A 23,300-nucleotide genomic window follows, 5' to 3' on the forward strand; every position below is an offset into this window, starting at 1 on the left:
TTGACACCCAGAACCTCTGTTCTCCTGCCTACAGTGGTAGGAAAATGGCCAGGGATGGTAAGAATCCATAGGGTTTTTTTTTTTTTTCTTCTTCTTCTTCTTCTTCTTAACGCTCTGGAAAGTGGAACCTAGGATTATACAAATAATTCCCAGATATTTTGTTTTTTTGGGGACTAAACTATGAAATAGTAAGATTTCACTACAATAATTAATCCAGCCAATAAAAAGTTAGACTTTGTTTCTTTCCAATACCTCTTTTTAGTTCGACATTTATAACTAAGTCTGTGTCTCTTGTGGTCTCGATTACATCCGGTGTTTTCAGCTGGCAGCATTTCCTCTGCTGAGGCCACCCCATGTTTTTTGCCAGGCTACATTTCTGTGAATATAAAGAGAGAAAACCAAGTTGTATTAGACAGTGAAATTTAAGGAGAAATTGAGTATAACTTTGATTTTTGAAACAAAAACCAAGCCACTATATTTGTTATAAACAAACTGGTGATTAAAATATGTAGGCTCCAGAAGTACATTGAAAGTCTTACAGCCATCTCCTAGCCATCCTGCATGTTTTCTCTTGAATATTTATAAGAACCTAATTTAACTAACAAACAGAGACCAGAGATTCCCTTCCAGCTTTGCTTGCACAGATTTAAAATAATGAAAGTGAATTTGCATTTCTTAAAATGGTGTTTTCTTCCAGCTCTCATAGAAATGTTTTTGGAACAGTGATCTGTGCTAACAGCTGTATTCAATCTTGAGTAAAAGTCACTTCCTGAAGAGAATGAAATTCAACTTAACATTCGAACTTGCCTAGAACATAATCCTGTAGGGTGAGTGTACTATGTGATTATGAAACTGGACACAGGCACCCTGCTGAGATGATTTCTTATAAATAATACCCAACAGAAACCATTAATCAGTGTCAGTGTTTTTAACTGAAGAATTAATATTCTAAACGTGTTCCTTACTCATACACGTAACTGTCTTAGTTTTCAACAATTTTACTCTTTGGCATTTAAAAAATGTAATTCCCTTGTGGAATTAGATCTATATGAAATCTCTATCTCTATGTATTAATATATACCATCAGGTAGAAATAAATATAGATACATATAAAATATATAAACATATATGTTTATATATTTAGGCTTTAAAAATTTTTTTTAATTGTGTCATTCTTGATTTTCAGGTAAAATTTATTTTTGACTCAGTTCTCTTTACCTATTCTGTCATGTATTTATTGCAGTGAGCTCAATTTAAATAAAATTTTGTTCCTGGCCTCATAAAATTAGTTGTAGGTATATATATGGGAGGTACAGTTTTAGCTATTAATTATGGATTTTAAAAAATCTCTTAGTTATTATTGACCTCTACTTTCCTAAATATTGTACTTCTTTATTTTAAAGAAGGAAAATGTCGTATTACAGTAACTTGGATATTGCTAAAACCTTAATGGAATCATCCCTTAGATGGAAAAGTATTCACTCAATCATCCGTTTTCTTTATGGATCATTCTTTTGTCATCTAAACAGTGAATGTGGAGTTTTCAGTCATAGGCTGTCAAATTGATATAAAGTCTAACACGTTAAGGCAGAATTAACGAACATACATAAAAATTCCAACCATCTCAATTTGTAGGAATGAAAACCGTTTCTCGCCTTACTTTGGTAACAAAAAAGGAGGTAGGCTTTTTTCAATTCCTTGACCAAACCACTAAGTTGCCTTGAAGACCTTTGTTTATAATGTCTTCTTACATTCTTTTCCCCCTGACATGCTCCCCTCCCTCCAGCAGTGAGATACTAATTAAAGAGAGGCCACTGTGACCCTCGGTTGTTTAGAAGTCACCCGGAATGAGGTGGCGGCACCGATCTGGAGAGGAAGCGCTCATTCCTAAATATAACACAGTCCTTAAGACCATCTTGTCAAAAATCTGTTGGCTTCTAATAGCAAACAAAGTACCTCCTTTGACTTAAAAGGTATACACTTGAAACTAAAATGGAATCTCTAAAACTTACTTTAACAACATCTATTTCCACTTTTATAAGAATTAGCAACAAATACAATTAACTCATATATGTCACATGATAGTTTCTTTCAGAGACACTGAAATATAAACATTAAAAACATTTTAAATTTGATAAAGAATAATCTAATTTTTATGTGTTTGTTGAGGGGGAGGGAGCACACATCCTGCCATTCCATTTAAAAAATTAGAGACAGCTTAGATTGTGTATGAGAAGACCCCTTCCCTTTCCTTCCCTTCCCTCCCCTCCCCTCCCCTTCTTCCCTTTCTTCCCTTTCTTCTTTTTCTTTCTTTCTTTCTCTTTCTTTCTTTCTCTTTCTTTCTCTTCCTCTCTCCCTCCCTCTCTTCCTTTTCTCTTTTCTTTTCCTTCCTTCCTTTCTCTTTTCTTTCTTTCCCTCCCTCCCTTCCTTCCTTCCTTCCTTCCTTCCTTCCTTCCTTCCTTCCTTCCTTCCTTCCTTCCTTCCTTCCTTCCTTCCTTCCTTCTTTCTTTCTTCCCTCCCTCCCTCCTTTCCTCCCTTCTCTCTTCTCTCTCTCTTTCTCCCTTTCTTTTGTTTCGACACCAAGCAACACTTTAATTGGGATGGTAGAACGGATGTGGTGCCTGCCAATCATGGAAGTGCAAGGATTGCAAATTTTTCTTAATATAAGCATTTTGAAAGAAATTGAAATAATTTAATAACTTGCCTTAAATGAGCAGGTGGTGCTGCCTGACATTAAATTATTTCCTTCTTAAGTGGACTTGCTATTGCTAAGTACTAACTTACAAGAAGCAGTTTCTTGCACAATTTTATTAGTATTTGTTTAGCAGGATAATTCTGGTTGCAAGCACAGTAATAGAGACCCATTACTGTTTGTGTTAAGTAATGAGGTGGAATTGTTCTAAGAATATAGAAGGGAATAAGAATCTCAGTTATGAAACCCGATCTCAACAGAACCCGAGAAAGCAGCTTCCTAGGTGGGCCTTTGGAGACCAGTTGGATGACAGTTTTCCATTCAAGAGCAGGAGTTTTGAATTTTTCCTCTTGAACTTCTGCCATTTCTGCCACTTAGTTGCTCTTTGTTTAGCTGGGTTAGAGTCCGGCTGCTTTGCTTCTTACTGTCTACTATCATTCTACTCTCTGGGTCTCACTGTCCTGTGATTCACTTTCCAAGTGATGATTCCTCTGCCTCTTTGCTTCTCCTTCCTCCCGGCATTGCTTACTCATGGCCCCTCAGCTACCTTATATATGGCCTCCTTCTCTATGCACAGTACCCAGCGGTTTTAGGCTCCTGCTAAACACTGACTGAATAAATAGATGAGGAACATTGTTAGGGAATTATAAAAAGTAAGCGTTTTGTGTTTTCTTTTAGTTAGCCTTTAAAGGAGCTAAGAAGATATCAATTAATTAAAAGGCAGCTGGAAGACAAATGTTATTTTGAAAAATTTAACCTAGTCATCTCTCTTTAGGTTAAAAAGGATTCACTGTAATAGTAGTAAGAAATTATTTATTTACAGAGGCACTGAACAAGTGTATACAGTTAAACTTGAGAGTCTGGACTACCCTATAAAGAATAGTAGTGCGTTTAAATGCTCTCACTTCACACTGCCCCATTTAAGCAGCCACACTGGCAGGAATGGAGATGATAATTTAACTTCAGACTCCAAGAGGGGAAGCAGTCATTTTTTATTGAACATATTCCATTTAGGAGTCGAAATTAAGGTCTAATAACGGTCTGAAGACTATTTTTTTTAATCCTTCAGATCTTAATCTTAATAATTTACCTGTGAATAGATGATCAATTCCTGATTATTTTTAAGGCAATCTTTTTTTAAAAAAATGTTTGATTTTTGAATCTCTCACCTTCCTATTGCTGCTCATTTTTACCCCTAGCTTTCAGTTGCCCAGGGTACAAAAATAAATACCAGGAAAGAGTTCTCAATTCTTCATCCCTTTGCTTCCTTTTATTTTTTTTTAATATGAAAGGTTATAAACATTCTGTAAAATCTTTCCTAATTTCTGCTATTCATATAGTCATTTGTGAGTGAATAAACAGTAAACATAAGCAGACCCAAATATGTATTTTTTTAATCATATAAAGTTTTTAACTGAATGTTGGGTTGAAGAAGAACCCAAATAGCGGTTTAAAATTCAGTTGCTCAGCTTCCCGGTTATAGCATGAATATCCAGAAGTGGCCAGTTAATGGGGCTTCATTCCCCAGCACTTTGGAAATGACCAGCAGTCCCAAATGCATTTGAGAGCATTTTCACTCATGAGAGAAAATGTACTTCTCAGATTCTAAAGGCTTTCTGAGTGAAAACCAGACAAAACAGACAATAAGGATGCTAATGAGTATGAGACGTCTTTCTTTTTTTCTTTTTCTTTTTTCCCCCAATCTCTCACCTCTGGCTGAAATTCTTAATTTTATGAAATGATTCTTGGCCGGATGTGGTGGCTCATACCTATAATCCCAGCACTTTGGGAGGCTGAGATGGGTGGATCATTTGAGGTCAGGAGTTTGAGATCAGCCTGGCCAACATGGTGAAACCTGTCTCTGCTAAAAATACAAAAAGTAGCCAGGGCATGGTGGTGGGCGCCTATAATCCCAGCTACTCGGGAGGCTGAGGCAGGAGAATCGCTTGAAGCCAAGTGGCGGAGGTTACAGTGAGCCGAGATTGCGCCACTGCACTCCATCCTGGGTGACAGAGGGAGACTCTGTCTCAAAAAAAAAAAAAAAAAAAAAAAAAAGAAAGAAAAGAAAAAAAAGAGAAATGGCACTTTTTTTCTTGAACTTCCAAGTCAATAAATTTTAAATTACTTTTGTTTCTAGAGTTGCAACATTGTACAAGACATTGAGGTAGACCGGTTGCTCTGGAGGAGTTTGCCCTCCAGTGAAATGGACTGATAGATAGAACCAAAGTACAAAAAAACGGCCTTAGTGGGTGGCACACCTATTTCAGTGGTGACATCAGAGAGAGGAGTGAAGGCCACCCGGGGGACACAGGACCTCAAGGAAATTTGAACCGCGGTCTAGATCCCAAGAGAAGAGCCAAGATTGGAGCTCTGGCTGTGGTATTCTTTCGTTCACTGGTGATACTGAAGTGTTAGTCGTGGGTGAGATCATATGTGGAAAAGAACCTAGAGCAGAGCAAAAAAGAGGGTAAAGGAGGACGCCAATAGAGTAGACAACTTGGAATTACATGAAGGTGAGTGGCTGGCGCTATCACAAAACTACATCATGTTGTGTGGGGACAAGTGGGAGTCAGAAGCCAAGTTAGAGTGGTCTGTATTTGCAATGGGCAATGAAGTGCAAACGTCCACTGACGGACAGTCTTTCAAGAACTCCAGCAGAGAAAGAGAGAAGGAATAAAGTAGCATAAGAAGCAAGGGAATCATTTCCCTCCCTGCCTACCTTTTTTTTTTTTTTTAGAATAGAGAAGACTTGAGCAAGTTAGTTTACTGGAAAAATGCCATTGCATCTGCTGTTCACATTTTTAAAAGGAAAATATATTAATGTATTACTTTTATAGTAAAAAATGTATTAAGTTGCCAAGAAAAATTGAAAGAAAGAAAAGAAAAAGAAAAGCAAGCAATCAAACTGGTATAGAAGTTGGGCTGGGGAAAGTCAAGTGAGGGTATGTTATAGAGAAGTTCAGAACTCAAGGATGCAAATGGAAACCTAAATCTTGAACACAGAGAAGCTATCTAGCTAGGAAAGAGAAGAACGCCAAGAAGACATGCAAAAGTGTAGATGTGTATTTGAGAGATAACCGAGAGAATTTCATGTAAATAATGAATGATCTCTACCGTATCATTGTAGGGGTAGGATTAGGAATTTGAGAAAAAAACTAAAAGGTTTGGAATTCTGTTTGGGATGGGGTAGGGAGCCACTTGCAAATGAGTAAAATGGGTGCTATACAGCAGTAAAGGCGTAACTAAAATTGAGTTTTGAGCATAGTATGATTTACCTGGGAGGTTGTGAGTAACTCAGGAGAAAAATAGAAAAATCTGGTGAAAAATGCTTATTTTAAAGACAGGATGAAAAGGCTATGAATACCAGGCACTAGAAATAACAAACTTGAGTTCGCTGACTGGGAGTTTAGGTTTGTTAAGTAAATTAAACGTGGTGGGGTGGGGGCATTTGTTGGGGGTGGGTGCTGGTGGTGATGGTGACCTCACAGAGCAGAGGATGCGAGAGTAAAGAGAATGAGGGAGAAAATTACATTTCCACATCTGAAAATGAGAATAATAGTGTGGTGTGGGGATTGATGAAATAATGGCTGTAAAATACTTAAAACAATGTCTGGCACAATTAAAATGTCTAATGCTATAATTTTTGTGAACAAGAGTACAGACTAGATGGAAGAATCGGAATTACAAACTTGATGATACACAGTGATGTCAATGAAAGAAAGTGGATGTGTAGATTTTCTTGAAGTGGAACTGTCAGGCTTACTCACGGCCCCCTAAACTCAAGGCTTAGGTTTAGATGAAATGACATCACCCAGGAAGAGTGCTTAGCTATATGCTACATTTATCTGAAAAAGGTGGGCATTAGAAGAAGGTAAATAAATGATAATAAATGTCTTTGTCATTTAACAAACTGAAGTGTCTGCTTTGTTTCCTGCAAAAACTCTGTGAGGAAGATATTGTTGTCTTTTTGCTTTTTACAAATGAACAGTAGATTTAGGTGAAGGTGGCTAACAGATAGTAGAACTGTCTTTTGGACACAGTAGTTCTTCTTGAAAGCCCATTCCTTGTCTGCTGCTCAGTACTATAAATGACAGCAGCTAGAATGAGTTAGAGTGAATCTCAAGGGCTGTCCTGCTTTACCTTGAAGAGGAAAAGGAAGAGACAGGTGCCTCTCGGTGTGGGGAAGACAGAACAGTCAACCACTGGAGTTTCAACAGAAGTGGTGCCATCCGGGGAAAGTAATTCTTGATTGCTTTAGTCATTCTAAAATACGTCGTGGTACCATCTTGGGTTTTAATAAATAAATGCTCACCCGAGATAACAGTGAATCATTTCCAAATCTTCTTAGCTCAAAAGGCTATAATTTTTATGTATCTGACAGCAAAACTTTCTTTTATAGCACAGAAAGTTGTAGGGGGTACTGAGGTTAATGCTTATCTTTTCTGTGTTCCTGTGACCATGTTCTGGTTCATTCTTTGTAACAGTAATTTTCAGTAAAGTTGGGAGCACGTGTCCTCATAATTTCTGGCTCAGAATCATGTAGAAGTGAGCCATGGTGACTGAGGGGAATATATGATAATCCTCAGGTGAGCTGGACTGAAAAGGAGGCCGAGAACTACTCATTGACAATGAAGCCAGGTCAACGGGTACTTGCTGACTCTTGCAGGCTGCATTTCAATAGAGTACATATGGGGAGTACGTGGTAAATCTTGGCCGTGATTATATCTTCAATAGAGGAGTTTATAATGTAAAGACCCTGAGTTGGCCTAATTTAGGCATTTAATACCGTCCTTAGAAAATGTAGCAAGAGGTCTTGGAAAATAGATGAGAGTAGGAAAAACTCAGAGGGGGTAGACCATAAGCCATGATTTCAACAGAGTAAACGGAGGGATGAGTGTGGTTTGGCTGATGGAAAAACAGAGGCTGTTTCCTGGCAAAGCTCAGAGCCAGAGAAGAGTGAGTTCATGGGCAGCCAAGACACAAATAGTAGCTGGAAATAGAGGTAAAGGGACAAGGGAGTTAGAAAGTGGAGAGCTTTACAAGTGCTGTTCAGAAATTTGCATTTGATGTGGGAGTTTTAGGAAGTAGAGTGATACAGCCAAAGAGGCCAGAAAAAAATTATTTTGGAAACAGGGTACACAACAACTTGGAGTAAATAAGGACCAGTCAGAGGGAAAAACAGAAGAGTTCCAGCAGTTCAAGCTCGAGAAAACTCCATAAAAGATATGGAGAAAGAGAAGAGAGTCAGTTTGAATTACAGCTAAGCTACTAATTTAAAAATCATGTATTTTCATTGTCAACTGTAGAAATTAGCAGTCTCCTATCTGTTTCATCACTCAGATTTGCGGCATTTCTCAATGGGTTTACTATAACCTTTGTACTACCCAGACTGTAGTCTCATATTTCAACTTTTTAAATGTTTTTGTTTCCCCATTTCCTTTTTTAGGAGAGATTCATGAGAAAAAGGTAAAATGGGCAGATAAAGTAGTTATTTAAAAGAAAACTTATAACTGGCTATGTAGTCACTTCCTAGGTGCTGTGGCACCAAGAACCAGTTTACCTTGGTTGTCTGAGATCCTCTGAATCAACCTCACAAGTCTTTTAGTACACTGACATCCACTAAAAATACTTGAATTGCAGACATTTTCAAACACACAATAAGGTGGAAAGACAAACTTCAGCAATTATCAGCACTTTGTCCATTCTTATTTACTGATATAACCTTTTAAATGTTAAATGATAGAATGAAACAAATGATATGATTTTGAACTACAAGAGTTTATACACCTAGGAGTAGACATGGGACTAAAACAAATTAATTTTTTTAAAGAGTTTATACACCTACTTAAAAAATCTGTCAGTCACTAAAAACTTAAATTATGATTCATTTTTAAAATAAAGGGCCAGACGGGCATAGAAAGAGGGGAAAACAGTTCCTATAGTGATTTGCAATATTTTTTAGCCTGATATATTTAATAATGTTCATAGCAAATAGCTTAAGTGAATTCTAAGACTTCTTAAAAGAACCCCCCGAAAATAGAATATATTTTCAAATCAATCAAGAAATTACAAATGACAGAACTTAACATGATATTCTTTAATATAGAGGAAGTTTGGCTAGTAAATTAGAATGTAAAATTTATCACCGAATTAACCATGGTTAATTATCTCACCCAAGATAATAGTGAATCATTTCCAAACCTACTTAAGTATTTCTTAAGTATTTCAAAGTCATAAGCTTGTTTTAACTTTATAGAATAATAACATCTGTTTGAATAGGACTTGCATACATTTTTAATATATTGCTTATTCATTCATTCCAACATTCATGAACCACTATTCAAACACTTAATATGTGCCAAGCGCTGTGTTAGAGGCTTCGGTATATCAGTGGTTTGGTATGTTAATAATTCTTATTAGATGACTTTCAACGTGAGATCAGTTATAATTTTCTTTCATAACAAGGGGAACATTACAGATAAATGAAATTAATAGATAATCCCCAAGCCTCAGGTTAATCAACCTGTAGTCAATACATAAATTGGCCAATTTGTTTCAGTTTTTCATGTTGGTTTTATCATCACACCAGCAATTAAGTGACTAAAAGGAATGCTGCATATGGAAGAAGAAGAAATGCAAGGAACTAGTTAGTTCCTGAACAGATATGAAGTATCAGATCCTAATAGTTGTTGTTCCAAATGTGAATCATTTACATCTTTTCCTATAACTGGGTCACCTTAACTGTTAAGTTATTGCTTTTGATTCACTTTGTAATTTCATATTAATTTTAAGGACTGTGATAATCATTTCAGATATACGTCTTTTTATCTGATTTACCTGATCTATGTAAAAATTACTTTTCCAATCTGAAGCCCCAAGAAGATTGAGAACTGGCACTCCAGGTACTGTAAAAGGGTGGAAATTTGTGAGGCTTGTCATGTGCCAGAACAGTACTGATGGCTGATCTTTGGAGTGTATGTGTGTGTGTGTATATGCACGCGTTTGACTAAAACTGGCCAAAGAAGTAACAGTCCAGGATTCATGTTCTCAAGTTATGTTTGCAACTGACAGTTTAAAGCAGTAACAGCAAGAACTGTACAGTGGTGAAGTCTGATAAATATCTATAGATTTAGGTTCATCTCCCTTTCATCTTTCTTATTATATAAATGCACTGTACATGTAAAAACACTTTAAGTAGAATGACGTGATTGTGGAGAGAGAGAGCTGAGGAGGGAAGCAGACAGCTCAGCTTGTTCCTTTATGATGGATGTCTTTGTGAGATTAGGGTAAAGTTTCTCATTCTGATGCGTGCAGACTGTGCCCACTACTTGTAAGACGCACTGTCAGATCTCCTTGAAAAAACTGAGCATATGAGTCATTTACTTGTAAAAACTTATTAGCTCTGTGTTCTTCTTAGGAAGGGTAAAAATGAGTGTTTGACAAATAATTTCTAAAGCCGAGGTTATGAATTAAAAGGACATGGATGTGCATTTGCATGCTGTGTATTCATGTTCTTGTATGCCATACTTTATAGATACTAAGACTCCTACATTTTTTACATTTCAGCATCTCTGCAGTTGAAATGCAGGTTGTAAGTTATGGTGTCTTTTAATTACTGTAGTCCACTTTTTTCAAATGTCAATTAACATCTCAGTAATTTTCAGGCAGCTCACAATCAGTGGCATCTTAGATTGCATGACCTACAGTTTATATCTGAATATTTGTAGGACACTGATTGCAGAGAGATGACTGTGATACTTCTCTTTTACCCACAAAATAAAGTGAGAAGATTTATTCTGACAATTAATGGTTGAAGTCAAGAGAAACTATTTGATCATAGAATCTCATTTCTTGAATAAGTAAGTCACATACAGTTGCAAAATGCAACATTTATTTACAGTCTCTATGATCTTTAGTAACCTAAAGATTAGGATGCAAATTCACTATGTAGTTTATAAAGCATATTCTTTCTTATTTGATCACTACATCACTACATTTTTTACATTCAACTCTTTTTAACTCAGATATTCATGGTTTTGAAAAGAAGGTGAAAAATATTTCTGTGCTCTGTGTGTGTGTGTATGTGTGTGCGCACGCAAGAAAACTTTTACCTCATCCATTCATGCCTGCAACAAAACATACTATGTGCAGGACACTAGGTTAAGTTAAATTGTTAGAGATTTACAGACTGTCTAAGCAATCTTATAATATTCTTAAAGCTCAAGAAAAGATAACTTAGCTCGCACTTTTATAAGTTGACCAGTACAGAATACAGAGAAAAAGCACTATACAATCTATAGAAGACACCAATTCTAGTCCTGTGGTAGACCTATGATGGATGGTTTCAGATTTCAAGGCTGTTTAACAAAGTTTTCTAGTAGATATGGCTGAATATGAATAGATGGAATGAATTTATTATTGGCCAAGGTGTCCAGGGAGAGACAGTAGCATTCATTCAATTGCTGAAAGATTTATTGAATGATTACTGTATAGCAATTACAAGGACTGGCCCTTAATAATTCTTTCCACCTCTGAAATTCTATATTTCTAGGGCTTCATGTCAGAGGGCAAGTTGCCTGACCAACCTGAGGGTATCTACCTGTTCAAAAAAAGGTGGGCAGTGGTGGCGGGGCGGGAGCAGGTGGTAATAATACCTGTCCTGCCTCCTTCCCCTAGACTTTAATGAGATAATGCATAATGAAGCATTTTATACATTGTAACATTTTTATGAATTCATTATGTTTATACATGTGAAAAATGTAAATAACCCCGAAAAATGGAAATGTCTGCAGAAGTTATCTACTTTTTCTGGCACTTTCTTAAGTTTAAAAGGATCTAACCAGATTTTAACACTTAATAATAATGCCTTGTTTGAAACATTGTATTTGGCACTAGATCAGACATTAGATTGGGAAGTGAAGGAAGGGTGGTTCTGGGAGTATCTAATATGTTGTCAGCGTTCTGGGAGTGTTCTTTACAGTTTGGAATTAGGAATCGCTGATGTCATGATCAGTCACATTGTCATGGCAACATCGGAATTTCCTCATTTGCCTTCTCTTCGCTTGGGGAGTATCAATTTGCCACAGGTCTGTCATCAGTTCACCCCATGTGTTAAACATACTAGATAACCCAGAACTAGTCATTCTTAAAGACACTTGGGGTGAGGAATTTTTATAAGCTCTTTAAATATCCTGTTTCAGTACTCTTAACTATATATCCTGATGTTGGAAACTTTGCCTTCATACATATTCAACTGAATAGAAATTCATTTGTAATTCTATATCTTCTTGTTTGAACCTTTATAATTCAGTGGAGAATGAAAGGCTTTTCAACATTCTCATTTACATAAAGGACGTCATTAATTATTCTAGCATCCTCCTCTTCAAGTGAAATAGACCTAAATTAATGGTAATTTTAGCAACTGAAGAGAAAGGAAACTTACTGTTTCTTTCCTTCTGTGTTTTGAATGGTTTAAAACCTTACTTGTGCTATCCATCCTAGGTTTTGGATAGACATTGGTTATGCACTGTCTCCCTACAGATAATTAGGAATTTCTTATTAAATAACCTTTTGCCATTCTTAGCTTACATGAGGGTTTTGTTTTCCCTGGTACAGTTTGCTGTTAAAGTTGGATTTTTACTCATGTGAAGGACATGGTCATTCCAGGTTCAAATTAATTTTGTTTCTCATGATGTAAAGATTTTGGCTCCAGTTTTCCACAATTTTTTTTTTTTAAATTTCCTAAGTACTTTCTATCTCTTCCCAGGTCCTATAGCAAGAGGTGGATGTGATTAGAAATTTTCCCAGCACACTGTTCCCTCCTTCCTCACCTCATCTCTTGTCTTTTACCCCACAGTTTGCTAACATACATAGGTTATTATGTTACTTCCATCTCTTTGGAGTCAGAGAGACCCCAGATCAAACTCCAGCTCTACTACTGTAATTTCAGAGATTACCTAGTAGTATCTTTCTAGGTAAATTTATGAGTTTTACTAGTCATAATTTATGAGTTTTACTATAATTCATGGAAAATTCATTGAATTATCTCGAAATATTCTGAAAATAAGCACTTACATTTTTATAGGCTTACAATAGGCATGGAGAATAACAGCTCCATACCAGATTTTCACAATCAGAGTATAGAAAATTGAGACATTGTCCAGTCAATTTAGGAAAACAGCCATTCACAATATATAAAAAATGGACCTTCTCTTTGTCTTGGTACCCCAAGCAGTTTACTTATTTTGCTATGGAATTTGATCTATAGCTACAAATTCACTGTTGTTTAAACAAAAGCAAAATCTTGAATTTTTCATTTAAATAGCCTTTTATTCAGATGTTGTATTTTTGAAAAGGATATGACTCCCATGTACCTGTTTTTACAGATTTTGTTTTGTTTTGTTTTGTTTTGTTTTGTTTAGACAGGGTCTTGCTCTGTCTCCCAGGCTGGAGTGCAGTGGTGCGATCTCAGCTCACTGCAGCCTCAACCTCCCAGGTTAGTTGGGCTAGCTAACTAAATCATTTTTTTTTTAATATAAAAACTTAGGGACAGAAACCAATAGATAACCCTTATACCAAAAATTGCTGTCAGCTTTGAATTTTTATTAACTATCATGCAAGAGTAGAGCAATAACTATTTTATGAACAGATTAGATCCCAAAATGTTTGTAAGTTATTTGTTTCAAATTTGGAGGATGTTTCTTCATAGAGAGATGTTGTAAATGGTGATTAGGATTTTAGTTGACTTAAAACAAGCATCTATGAATCTCATAACATAGCTAATATCTAATATGGTCTCTCACCCTTTTTTGAGGGAAAATAAAACTTGGTTCCACTTCAGGATTCTGCAAATAACTTTCACCTAACCACCATCTCAGCTATCCTACAATATCCCAGAAGATAAATTTTTCTGCTTCTCTCCCAACTCTGTCCCACCAATGATTCCAGAAAAAAAAAAAAAAAAAAAAAACTGGTTTAAAGAGAGGAGTTGCACCTTAGCAACCATCAGTGAAATGAGATTTAGATGCTAGGTTGGGTCTGCATATCTACCTGTACTATTCACAATATATTCAAATATTGGAAAGTTTGCATTTATATTCAGTGGACTGGAAATTCAATGTAAACCCATATGCTTTTACAACTGAGCAAATGGAGGCTCCTAGAAGGGATAAGTGCCTTGCCCAATGTCACACAGATGGTAAATGGTTAAGATTCAGGGTCAGGTGCTCTGATGCCCAAGCTGTGGCTCTTAATACCATGTAAGTTTTTCTCTGTGGGGTTTGGACTTGACCCATAACTAATGGTAATAATAACCATTATTAATATTATTGGAGACAGGGGACTCTGGAGTCAAAGAGACCCAAGATCAAACCCCAACTCTACTATGTGTTGGATCTGTGACCTTGGGCAAGTTACTCAGTTTTCTCTTTGGTAAAATGGGATAGTCATTCTTCTGTCCTGGGGTGTGTGTGCAATGTGCTTAGAAAGTGCCTGGAATATAGTAGTTAATAAATGACAGCTATTATTATTTAATACTACATGCAGGGAAGCAGCAGTGGGACAAAACTCATGTATTCCGTTTTGTTAACCAGGACAGAATAATCAGACTATGGCTTCTGGTAGCGCTCATCAGAATATGGCTATGTTTATATTGTTCTCTATACCTTCTAGGATTATAGCTATAGTTTTATTTTATTACAGTGGTTTCAGCTTTATACACATGTACTTTTATACATGTCTAGGGAGCTTTTAAGTCTGGAATAAGAATTGCAGATTTTTTAAAAAGCAAAATAGTAAATAATAGAAAATGTTGCTGCTACTTTAGAAATAGGGTACTTTATCAACTCTATTTTGTACCAGAAAAGAACAGAAATTTGAAGACTCTGCTGACCCCATATTTTTTCATTTTTTTTTTCTTCTGTTTTGCTGGGAGCCAGAGGCTTTGTGAGCTCTTATACATAGACTCTCAAATGGAAATAGTTTTTTTGGTGTGAACTGCGTATACTAACCTATACTGTGTGGCTATATTTTATGCATTAACGGTTGCAGTCTGATATAGTGTTGAATGAATTTTTCCTCTTAATTCCTTTCACCATTCAATTTAACCCAAATAAAAATGGGTGCTTGAAATGGTTCAGCAGCAATAGAGGGATAGAACCTGCTGTAGGTCAGTTCTTTTCTTGATAGAGGTCTTCTATTCTTATCTCATTGGACATCTTCTCTGCCCCCATTTTTTTCCCCTTCTTTCAAAGCTTAGCTTCGCCACCATACTTTCTTTGTAGTAATTTCATTCAAAGCTTACTCTTTTATATGGGGCTCAGTAATATGTGTATTAGGGTGTCGGGTCCTCTAGGACTCCTCACCTGCCCCTTTTAGGAAGTTCATCAATTAGCAATGATTTCAGCAGTGATTGCCTCAAGTCTGCATTCTCTCTCATTCCAGCCTTCTATCTGTAGTTCTGTTTTTCTGATCATCTGCACAATGCTTCTTTCTGAGTATCCCTCAAACAAAACATTTATACAGTTCAGCTTCCCACGCCCATGTTATATTCTGTATTGATCTCTCCCTGCTGTGGACTCCCATAGCACACGATTGTCTGGAACACTTGCCTGGCACTTGTCACTTAATGCCTTGCATTATTAGTGTACAGCAAGCAATTCGGGTGCTCTATGGTTTACAAGTACTCACCTAGGAATTGAAGCATTATCTATAAGGCTTTTTTTTTGAGATGGAGCATTACAGAGTTTTAGAGAGCACAAGACTTAGTAAATCTTTTAACCCTAGCCCGGTCTAGATTTTAACCCTAGTTTGCTACTTGCTTACTAGCTTTGTGGATAGGTCATCCAGCCTTAACTTTATTTCTTTCATCTGTACATTGAGGCTTATAACCCTTCCAACCTCAAAGGTTGTTGTGAAAGTTAAATGAGACGTGAAAAGCTTAAAAACGAAAATTTCATTTTAAAATTGTTGCTTTGGGACAAATGTGTTTCAAATTTAATTCTCAAATTTCAGGCATATGAGCTCTTTTAAGTGGCAGAAGGCATTATTACCTATGTGTGTCATCTCCTATTTCAGATTGCAGGCTTCTGCATGTACTGGTGGCTCCATCCTTATTATCCTAGTTGGAATATACCTCCTGGCTTATGAGAGTGATCTCTGATACTGCTCACAGTCTTCCTATTCATTCAAAAATGGCTCTTCTCCAACACATAACTTCTTTGAAGGAAACTGGACAAAAACAGATGATGAAAAACTTCAGAGCACCTAGGTTCTTGAAAAAGACCTTTTTCTAGACTTTCGTTTTCCTTTTAAAGTTAAATCTGCAGCATACAGAACCTTAGAAAGCATATTCATTCAGCCATTTAACAGTTTTTTTAAAAAATGACCTCCCCTTGCCTAAATTCGCTTGTCATTAATTCTTGCTTTACCCTTGCTCCTGTTCTTTGATGTTCAGCATCAGTTATTTGCACAGTGCAACCATTTAAATCTACACACCACCATGATAAAACCTGGAAAAACAATAACAACAACTGCCATTTATTGAGTTTGACACTTTGTCCATGTACTGTACTTAAGACAATTTTGTGAGGAGTCTGGCACTCGGAGAGGTTAGCAAACTTGCCCAGAGCACAAGTGGGAAGCTGAAATATGGACCCAGATCTGCTTGGTTCTGCTTTAATTCTGTTCCTTGGATTGCAAAGTCCAGATTCCTTTAAGCTCTCTGAAGAAGGAAGGGTGTTTTAAGTACACAAGTGGAGGGGCTGTTGTAAGTCTTAAGAGCCAAAGCAGCTCTAGGGACTACAGTCCCCTCCATCATTTCACCGCCAAGTGCTCACCCACTCCTGGCATGCCGTACTCTCTGCCCGCTGCCAGTAAGCTTCCTGTTTACTCATAGTTTCTGCTTCCTCATAACCTTGGCTTGCATATGGTTTTGGCTTGTTGTGGCCTCTGCTCTACCCCTGGCACTCTTGCAGTTTCTGCCCCCTTAGTAACTGGTTCAGCCATTGGAGTTTTCTGAATCAAATCCCCAAGGGTGAGAATTGGATTGGTCCTGCTCATTTTTTTTAGTCCCAGCCGGGTCATAGGTCACAGGCCTGTGGCTTGCCCTTGGATCAGATTCCCACAGCTTCTTTACCTATCAGCTGAGTGAGGTGAGGGAGGAAGACATAGGACAGCCCAGGCAGCAAAGTCTGTTTCCCTTGAAAGAAGACGAGCATCAGCCAGGTGCGGTGGCTCAGGCCTGTAATCCCGGCACTTTGGGAGGCCGAGGTGGGAGGCAGATCACGAGGTCAAGAGATCGAGACCATCCTGGCTAACATGGTAAAACACTGTCTCTACTAAAAATACAAAAATTAGCCAGGTGTGGTGGCGCATGCCTGTAGGCCCAGGTACTCGGGAGGCTGAGGCAGGAGAATCGCTTGAACTCGAGAGGCAGAGGTTGCATTGAGCCGAGATCGCGCCACTGCACTCCAGCCTGGTGACTGAGCGAGACTTTGTCTCAAAAGAAAAAAAGAGGATGAACATCTCTAGGACAGGTTCTTCCAAAGCCCTGTTTTTACCATGATAACTTGGGTCTATCTGGACTGTTTTCTTACTTTCTCTGTGTTAGAACGTATTTGTTTCAAAGGCTGAGGAACGTTTTCAGATGAACCTCACCGAGATCTGTCCCTGTAATCACTCTTACAACTAAGCACTTGTGAATAATCAATAATTGAGTGTGTATGTTATATACAGGGTCTCATAGTTACATTTTTTTCCTTACGTTGCATTCTTTGTGTTTGAGTGACTTCATTACATTTTATATTTTGTTGAGGGTAGATTATCTTATCTCTTTGTAATGCTTTACTTACTTAAGAACACAGCACCTACTTAAGTTTGGAACTTTTGAACCCCGGTGGGCATTGTTTTTTTAAACCTATATGCCTTATATTCTGTCCTTTCATGTCATTCACCATTACAGAACATACATTTTGTTGGCTTTTAGATATCCTTCTCTAGCCTTAAAGTCTTTTTAATATTCTTTTAGTATTGTTAGTATATCTTAGTATTTAGTATTAGAATTCTTTTAGTTTTCTACTTTAAATTTCATCATCACTTAAAAACTTTTCTTATCCCCATAAAACTATTGCAGAGTGTATCCAATCAAATTTTAGCATTCTGGACTGCACAGCGTCCAAAGTATCATGACCTTAGAGTACAGCCATAGAAAAATTAATCGGTGCTGTTCTTTTGTGGTTTACATTGTGGTTTCCTAAGAGACCACTCTTGACAACTGAGGTCGTACAGGGAATTTTTTCCATAGATGCACAGATGACAGGTCTGAGCTGCTGGGGTGTTGAGCAGTAAGTTCTCAGAGAAAGGCACCTATGACTTGAACATTCTGATGAGCGTCTTCTATTTTATACTCGTGCTTGATAACTTGCAGTAAAGCATCCTAGTGAGAGGAGACAGCAAAAGGGCAGTCAAAACAGTTGTCTAGCAGAAAATAGTTCCAGCAGATACACCAACTTTCAATGAATGCTCATTATACTGTTTGATATTTAATCACTTTAAAGGACAGATTTTTACGTGAATTTTGTCTGGCAAGTTCTTACTCGTCCATTGTGCACCTAGTACTGTGCCCGGAATAAGTTACTTTGCTTTTTTTTTTTAATGAAAAGAATTCGGAACTACATGTGTGTTTTATACGGTTATTTTTAATAGGTGAGGCTTTCCAGTTATCTGGCTGCGGAACGTTGGAAGAGCCTGAGTATGGAAGGGGTTCACTAAGTCACCAGCAGGGTATCTAGGATGAATATTTTTTCCAGTTCCTCGCAGCTAGAAAAGCCTTTGAATGGCCACAGCTTTGCCAGAAGACTTCATTTCCACAGGGGACACTGTTTTCCTTAGGGAAGCCAGAAGGCATACGCCTTCACTTTTTAGACAAGTTAGGATTTTTCATTATCATGGCAGATGAGCCTTTCCAGGAAGGTATTAAGAGACCAGAAACCAAGGAAGAACTCTGTAATATTTACTGCGGCGATAGTATTCGGTAAAAGTCACCGTGGAACAGGCCAATCTGAAGGATGGCAAGCCCGTCCCAGTGGCTTATCCAGAGACCGCAGGCTCTGCCAGTCCGGGCTGCCGTGGAGGCCTTCTGCACTGCACAGGTTCGGGGCTTCATATGTTCACGGAAAGGTGGTCGAGAAAAGGGACAGCTTGAGCAGCCTTAGGTCATTTACATCGGGAAACAAAGGGAAGTCCCTCCTCCCTTTGTCTCTTTTTTTGCCGAGTTTCTGTGTCCTTCGAAGAGAACACATTCGTGTCGCATCTAGTAATTAACATGAGGAAGGATTACACTTCCAGTTTTCAGGGAGAAAGGTTTACCAAACCGATGCCCTTAAATGATTTTCGTTCCTTGATATTATCATCTTGAAGGAAAGCTGGTAAACTCTGGCTTAGGAATAAAACAAAACTTTACTGATCGTATTTGGGTGAGGGGCTGGGGAGTGGAGAACTGTTTCCTTTGCTAAAATTTTAGCGTGTGAATCGGGGGATGGAGACGTGCAGAGGTTTGAAGGGAGGGTCGTGTGTTCGTTGAAGTAGGGGTAATTGTCCGCACCTTTTCTTGAAGAGTGGCGAGGGGGCTTAGTTTGAAGGTGAAGACGACAGGGAAGACCCAGGTGCCAGAGTGGTCCCCGAAGCGACGCCCTTAAAAGGGGCTTCCAGCCGGGGTGCAAAGGTGCCGCTGGTGCTTAGGAAAGAACCGAGGGGGAAAAAGAACAGAGGAGGGGGGTTGGCTACTCCGAGGAATGTGAGGCATGCGGGGAGCCAGACCCAACCATTGCACCAGAGCGGGGGCGCCGGCGGCTCCCCGGGCCGCCCGGCCCCGGCTCTGGCCCCGAGCCTGGGAGGGAGAGCGCGGGGGCCGGGCGGGCGGTGGGGCGGCGGGCGCCGCGCCCAGCGGGCGGGCGGGGAGGCGCGGGTGGGCCTGGGCGCGGCGCGAGGCGGTGCGCGGCCGCCTCCCCGCCCCCGGCCGGCGCGCTCTCAGGGCGGTGGTTGAGGCCGCGGTAGGTGGGGACGCGGCGGCGCTGCTCCTCCGCTGCCGCCGGGAGAGTCGGCGACGCCGCCAGCTCCGCGCGCGAACACCCGTCCATGGCACGCAGGGCGGCGGCTGCCCCAGCTGCTCGAGTCTCGCCCGCCGCCGCGCCGCACTTTTAGGCGAGTGCGGAGGTCGAGGGCGGAGGGGAAGTCAGCGCGGAGCTGCAGCCCCCGCCGGCCGCCGCCGCGCGGCGAGAGGGAGTTCCCAGAGCTGCCGCGGCCCCGGGCCCGGCCGGCCCCCTCCTTGCGCCCTCCCCCTCGCGGCGAGGCTGCCCCGCGTCGGCGCCCGCACCCGCCGCCCGCAGCGATGATCTTCCCCAGCAGCAGTGGCAACCCCGGGGGCAGCAGCAACTGCAGGACGCCCTATCGCAAGCAGGTGAGGCGGCGGCCGGGATGCCGCGCCGAGGCCGGCGAGCCCCGCGTTACAAAGGCGGCCGCGCCCGGGGGCTCCGCGCCTCCTCGGAGGGACCGGCTGGGCGGTGACCTTGTTTCCCAGGAAGGCGGCCCGCGGGGACGGCTCGGTCGGCGACCTGAGCAGGGGAGATGCCCTCTCCCCCGCCGCCGCCCGGGCCGGGCAGGTTGGGAAGTGGAGGAAGGGGCAGGGGCGGAGAGGCGGCGAGGGCAGAAGCGCGCCGGGCCAGGGGCTTCACCCAGCTCTGCAACAAGTTTGGGTTTTTCCCGAAACCTTTGTGTGTAGCGGAGTACGGTAATAAGTCGTCTCGCTGGTGTGCAGTCTTCGCTTGGAACCTCAGAGAACCTGTCTGATTCGTAGGAAACCCGGAAGACGTGTGTCTGTGTGTGTGTGTGTGTGTGTGTGTGTGTGTGTGTGTGTGTGTCTGTGTGTGTCTGTGTGTTTGTTCGCGCGCGCCCCCCTCATTTAAAGAAAAAAAAAAAAAAAAAAAAACAGGAACTTCTACTGTCACTTTCTCAAGGTTTTCAGTAGCACAGGGAAATCCTGTGACATCCTAGTTGCAGAAGATACTTGGATATGCCTGAGTCATACACATGCTCTTTGCTATTTTAATACCGTTTCATACATTTTTTAACAGATTGAACTCCAAAGCCACTTCAGTGGTTAGATCACAATCCCCTGCCGGGAAAAGGAATGGAGCTGGGAGCTTATAGTTGAGGCCTTTTGTTTTATTTTTCATTTTTGTTTTTAAAAGAAGGTTACTGAAGCCATGTTGTGATACATCTCACAGAGCCTTTCAGCAGCAGCAATAACAAAACCTAGCTTTAAATTATCTAAAAAATGTGCAGGTCTGTTTAGAAAAGGTTAAACTGATTTAGAGGTCAGTGGCAAGATGCTTGTTGAGAAAACAAAAACAGAATTGCAGATATTTTTCCTCCATAATAAATCTCTTGTCTACATCCTTAGCCACTGAGACAAATCAATTAAGTTATTATCCCAGTAAGGATACAAGCGAACTGTAGCCTTCCATGCAGACCGTGGCTCTCTCAAGATCACGAGCGATGACAGTGATGCCTGGTGGCTTCCCTTTAGGTGTTTAAAGGATTATTGATTATGTTTAGGTCTTGTTGTCAGAGTCATTCTTTTTGTGTGTGTGTGTCCTAGCATAAGTATATTTGCAAGTATTTTGGCAGTGTCAAAAAGAAATGTTTTCTGCCTTCTGGTCTTTGGTTCTTTTCTATGTTAACTTTCCTTTAAAGAGGCAGTACACACACCGTGGTCTGTGTGCCCTTGATGTGGAAGTCCATGGAACTTTTACCTGGGTTAAGAAGTTCTTTCCTTTAATTAAATAAATAAAATCTGCATTTGTGACTCCGCTGAAGGATATGCTAAGATAGTTAAGATTCCGAAGCAGGCATCTCGAAGTCATTTCATGTGGCTTCATTTAAAAGAAATGCTCTCGGATCCAGTACACTTACGTCAACTTCATAAATGCGACCAATTTACAATAAACATTCCCCTTGCAACCCCTCGTCCCCCACCCACCTCACTCTACCTGAAAAGATGGCTAATTATGTTAGGGCCTTGTGTATTCATTTATTTGTTGTCAAAACCCGGCGGGGTGTTAGCTCTGAAATGGGGAAATGGCTCTGAGGGCGAGGCCTTTGGCTGTGAGGGGCTGGAGGTTTTGTGTGTGAAGGAGGGTAGCCTGCTGGTCTGGAGCATGCTGATAAGATGCTCTTCTTTTCACAGGGCTCTCCTTAGATTCAAAGACTAAAAGGGCTGACTGAATCAGAAAAACAAACAGACTTTCTTTTTTTCTATAGGCAAAGAAAGAAATGAATGTGTAGGCATTATACAGACACAAGACCCCGGGTACCAGTGGTATTTGAGTCAAAGGTTTCTTTTGTTAGTATTTAGCCATTCACTGGGAAAGCACACTTCCAGCGCGGGGACCTGGTTACCATGAGTGACTTTGTGATCTCATCCTGGCTTAGGCTAAATGGGAAGTCTAATTAATGCTTTTTATAAGATTTTGTGATGTTAAGCTTCAACCTTGCAGTTCATATTAGTTTGTTCATTTTGATGAAAGAATTGGCAAATTTTAGGTATGTGATGCAGTTTGATTTTAGTCTAGAAATACATAATCAACTGTTAGAGCTGATCTCAGATAATTTGCCCGAAGAAAAAAAGAAAAATGGAATGTAAGGAATACTTTACAGTCACCTTTGGAAAAAACACTGTAATGGTTTGGAATCACACTTGCATTATACATATATAATAGTAATAGCTAACTTTCATTGAGTACTTCACTACCTGCTGATTGCTGTTCGGAATGTTTTTGGCAGATTAACTCATTTAGTCATCTTGAAAGTCCTGTGAGGCAGGCAATATTAGTATATCCATTTTACAATTAAGAACACTGAGGCATAGATTTAAGCAAATTGCCCAAAGTCTGTACAACTCAAAGTGCAGAGCCAGAATTTGAACCCTGACAATTACTCCCTTCAAACCACCACACTACAGCTGCCTGCCTACATGTACACCTCAATAGAAACCCATAGAGAGTTTATCTGCATCATTGCCCATCACCCTTCTAATCTCAGAAGACCAGTTTAGGGATTCCTCCCACCTTTTTGGGGAGGGAGAACTTGTGAGCTAGGAGGTGAATGATGAAGTAAATGGATGATACAGATGGTAAGTTTGTGATGTTTGGAAGCAGCATTGACATAAAAATATGGCTGTACTGAATGATTGTACAACTCTTAAAGCTTTTTACATTTTACATACACAGTCATCTCTCAGCATCCGAGGGAGATTGGTTCCAGGATGGCTCAAGTTCCTGATATAAAATTGCATAGTATTTGTATATAACCTATGTACATCCTCTCGCATTTTTTAATCTCTAGATTACTTATAATACCTGATACAATGTAGATGCTATGTAAATAATTGTTATACTGTATTATTTTCCAATTGTTTTATTGCTATTTTTATTGTTTTTCCCAGAAATATTTTTAATCCACAGTAGGCGGATGCAGAACCTCTTTATACGGAGGGCCGACTGTGTAGGAGTGAGCTAGTTTCAGTTAAAGCAGAGGTGGTTGGTACTCATCC

At 39.7% G+C, this 23,300-nt stretch overlaps 2 protein-coding genes across 10 annotated transcripts in view; one reads left to right on the top strand and one right to left on the bottom strand.

Moving 5' to 3' along the window:
• The window catches only part of TANK (TRAF family member associated NFKB activator), an 898,382-nt gene that overhangs the window by 800,310 nt on the left and 74,772 nt on the right, over nucleotides 1-23,300 (bottom strand). The gene's annotated exons all lie outside the window — the stretch shown is intronic.
• Nucleotides 1-23,300, top strand: part of RBMS1 (RNA binding motif single stranded interacting protein 1) — a 231,641-nt gene that overhangs the window by 61,588 nt on the left and 146,753 nt on the right. The window contains exon 1 of one of the 9 annotated variants that reach the window (XM_050752281.1): nucleotides 19,739-20,147. The exons of 7 other annotated variants lie outside the window; for them this stretch is intronic. In XM_050752281.1, the coding sequence (XP_050608238.1) occupies nucleotides 20,079-20,147 (69 nt within the window). In that variant the 5' untranslated portion in view covers nucleotides 19,739-20,078. Of the gene's footprint in view, nucleotides 1-19,738; nucleotides 20,148-23,300 lie in introns of those variants that run through there. One more of the 9 variants, XM_050752282.1, reaches the window with a different exon arrangement.

This window comes from Macaca thibetana, chromosome 12, assembly GCF_024542745.1.
Source record: "Macaca thibetana thibetana isolate TM-01 chromosome 12, ASM2454274v1, whole genome shotgun sequence".
NCBI classification, from domain to species: domain Eukaryota; kingdom Metazoa; phylum Chordata; class Mammalia; order Primates; family Cercopithecidae; genus Macaca; species Macaca thibetana.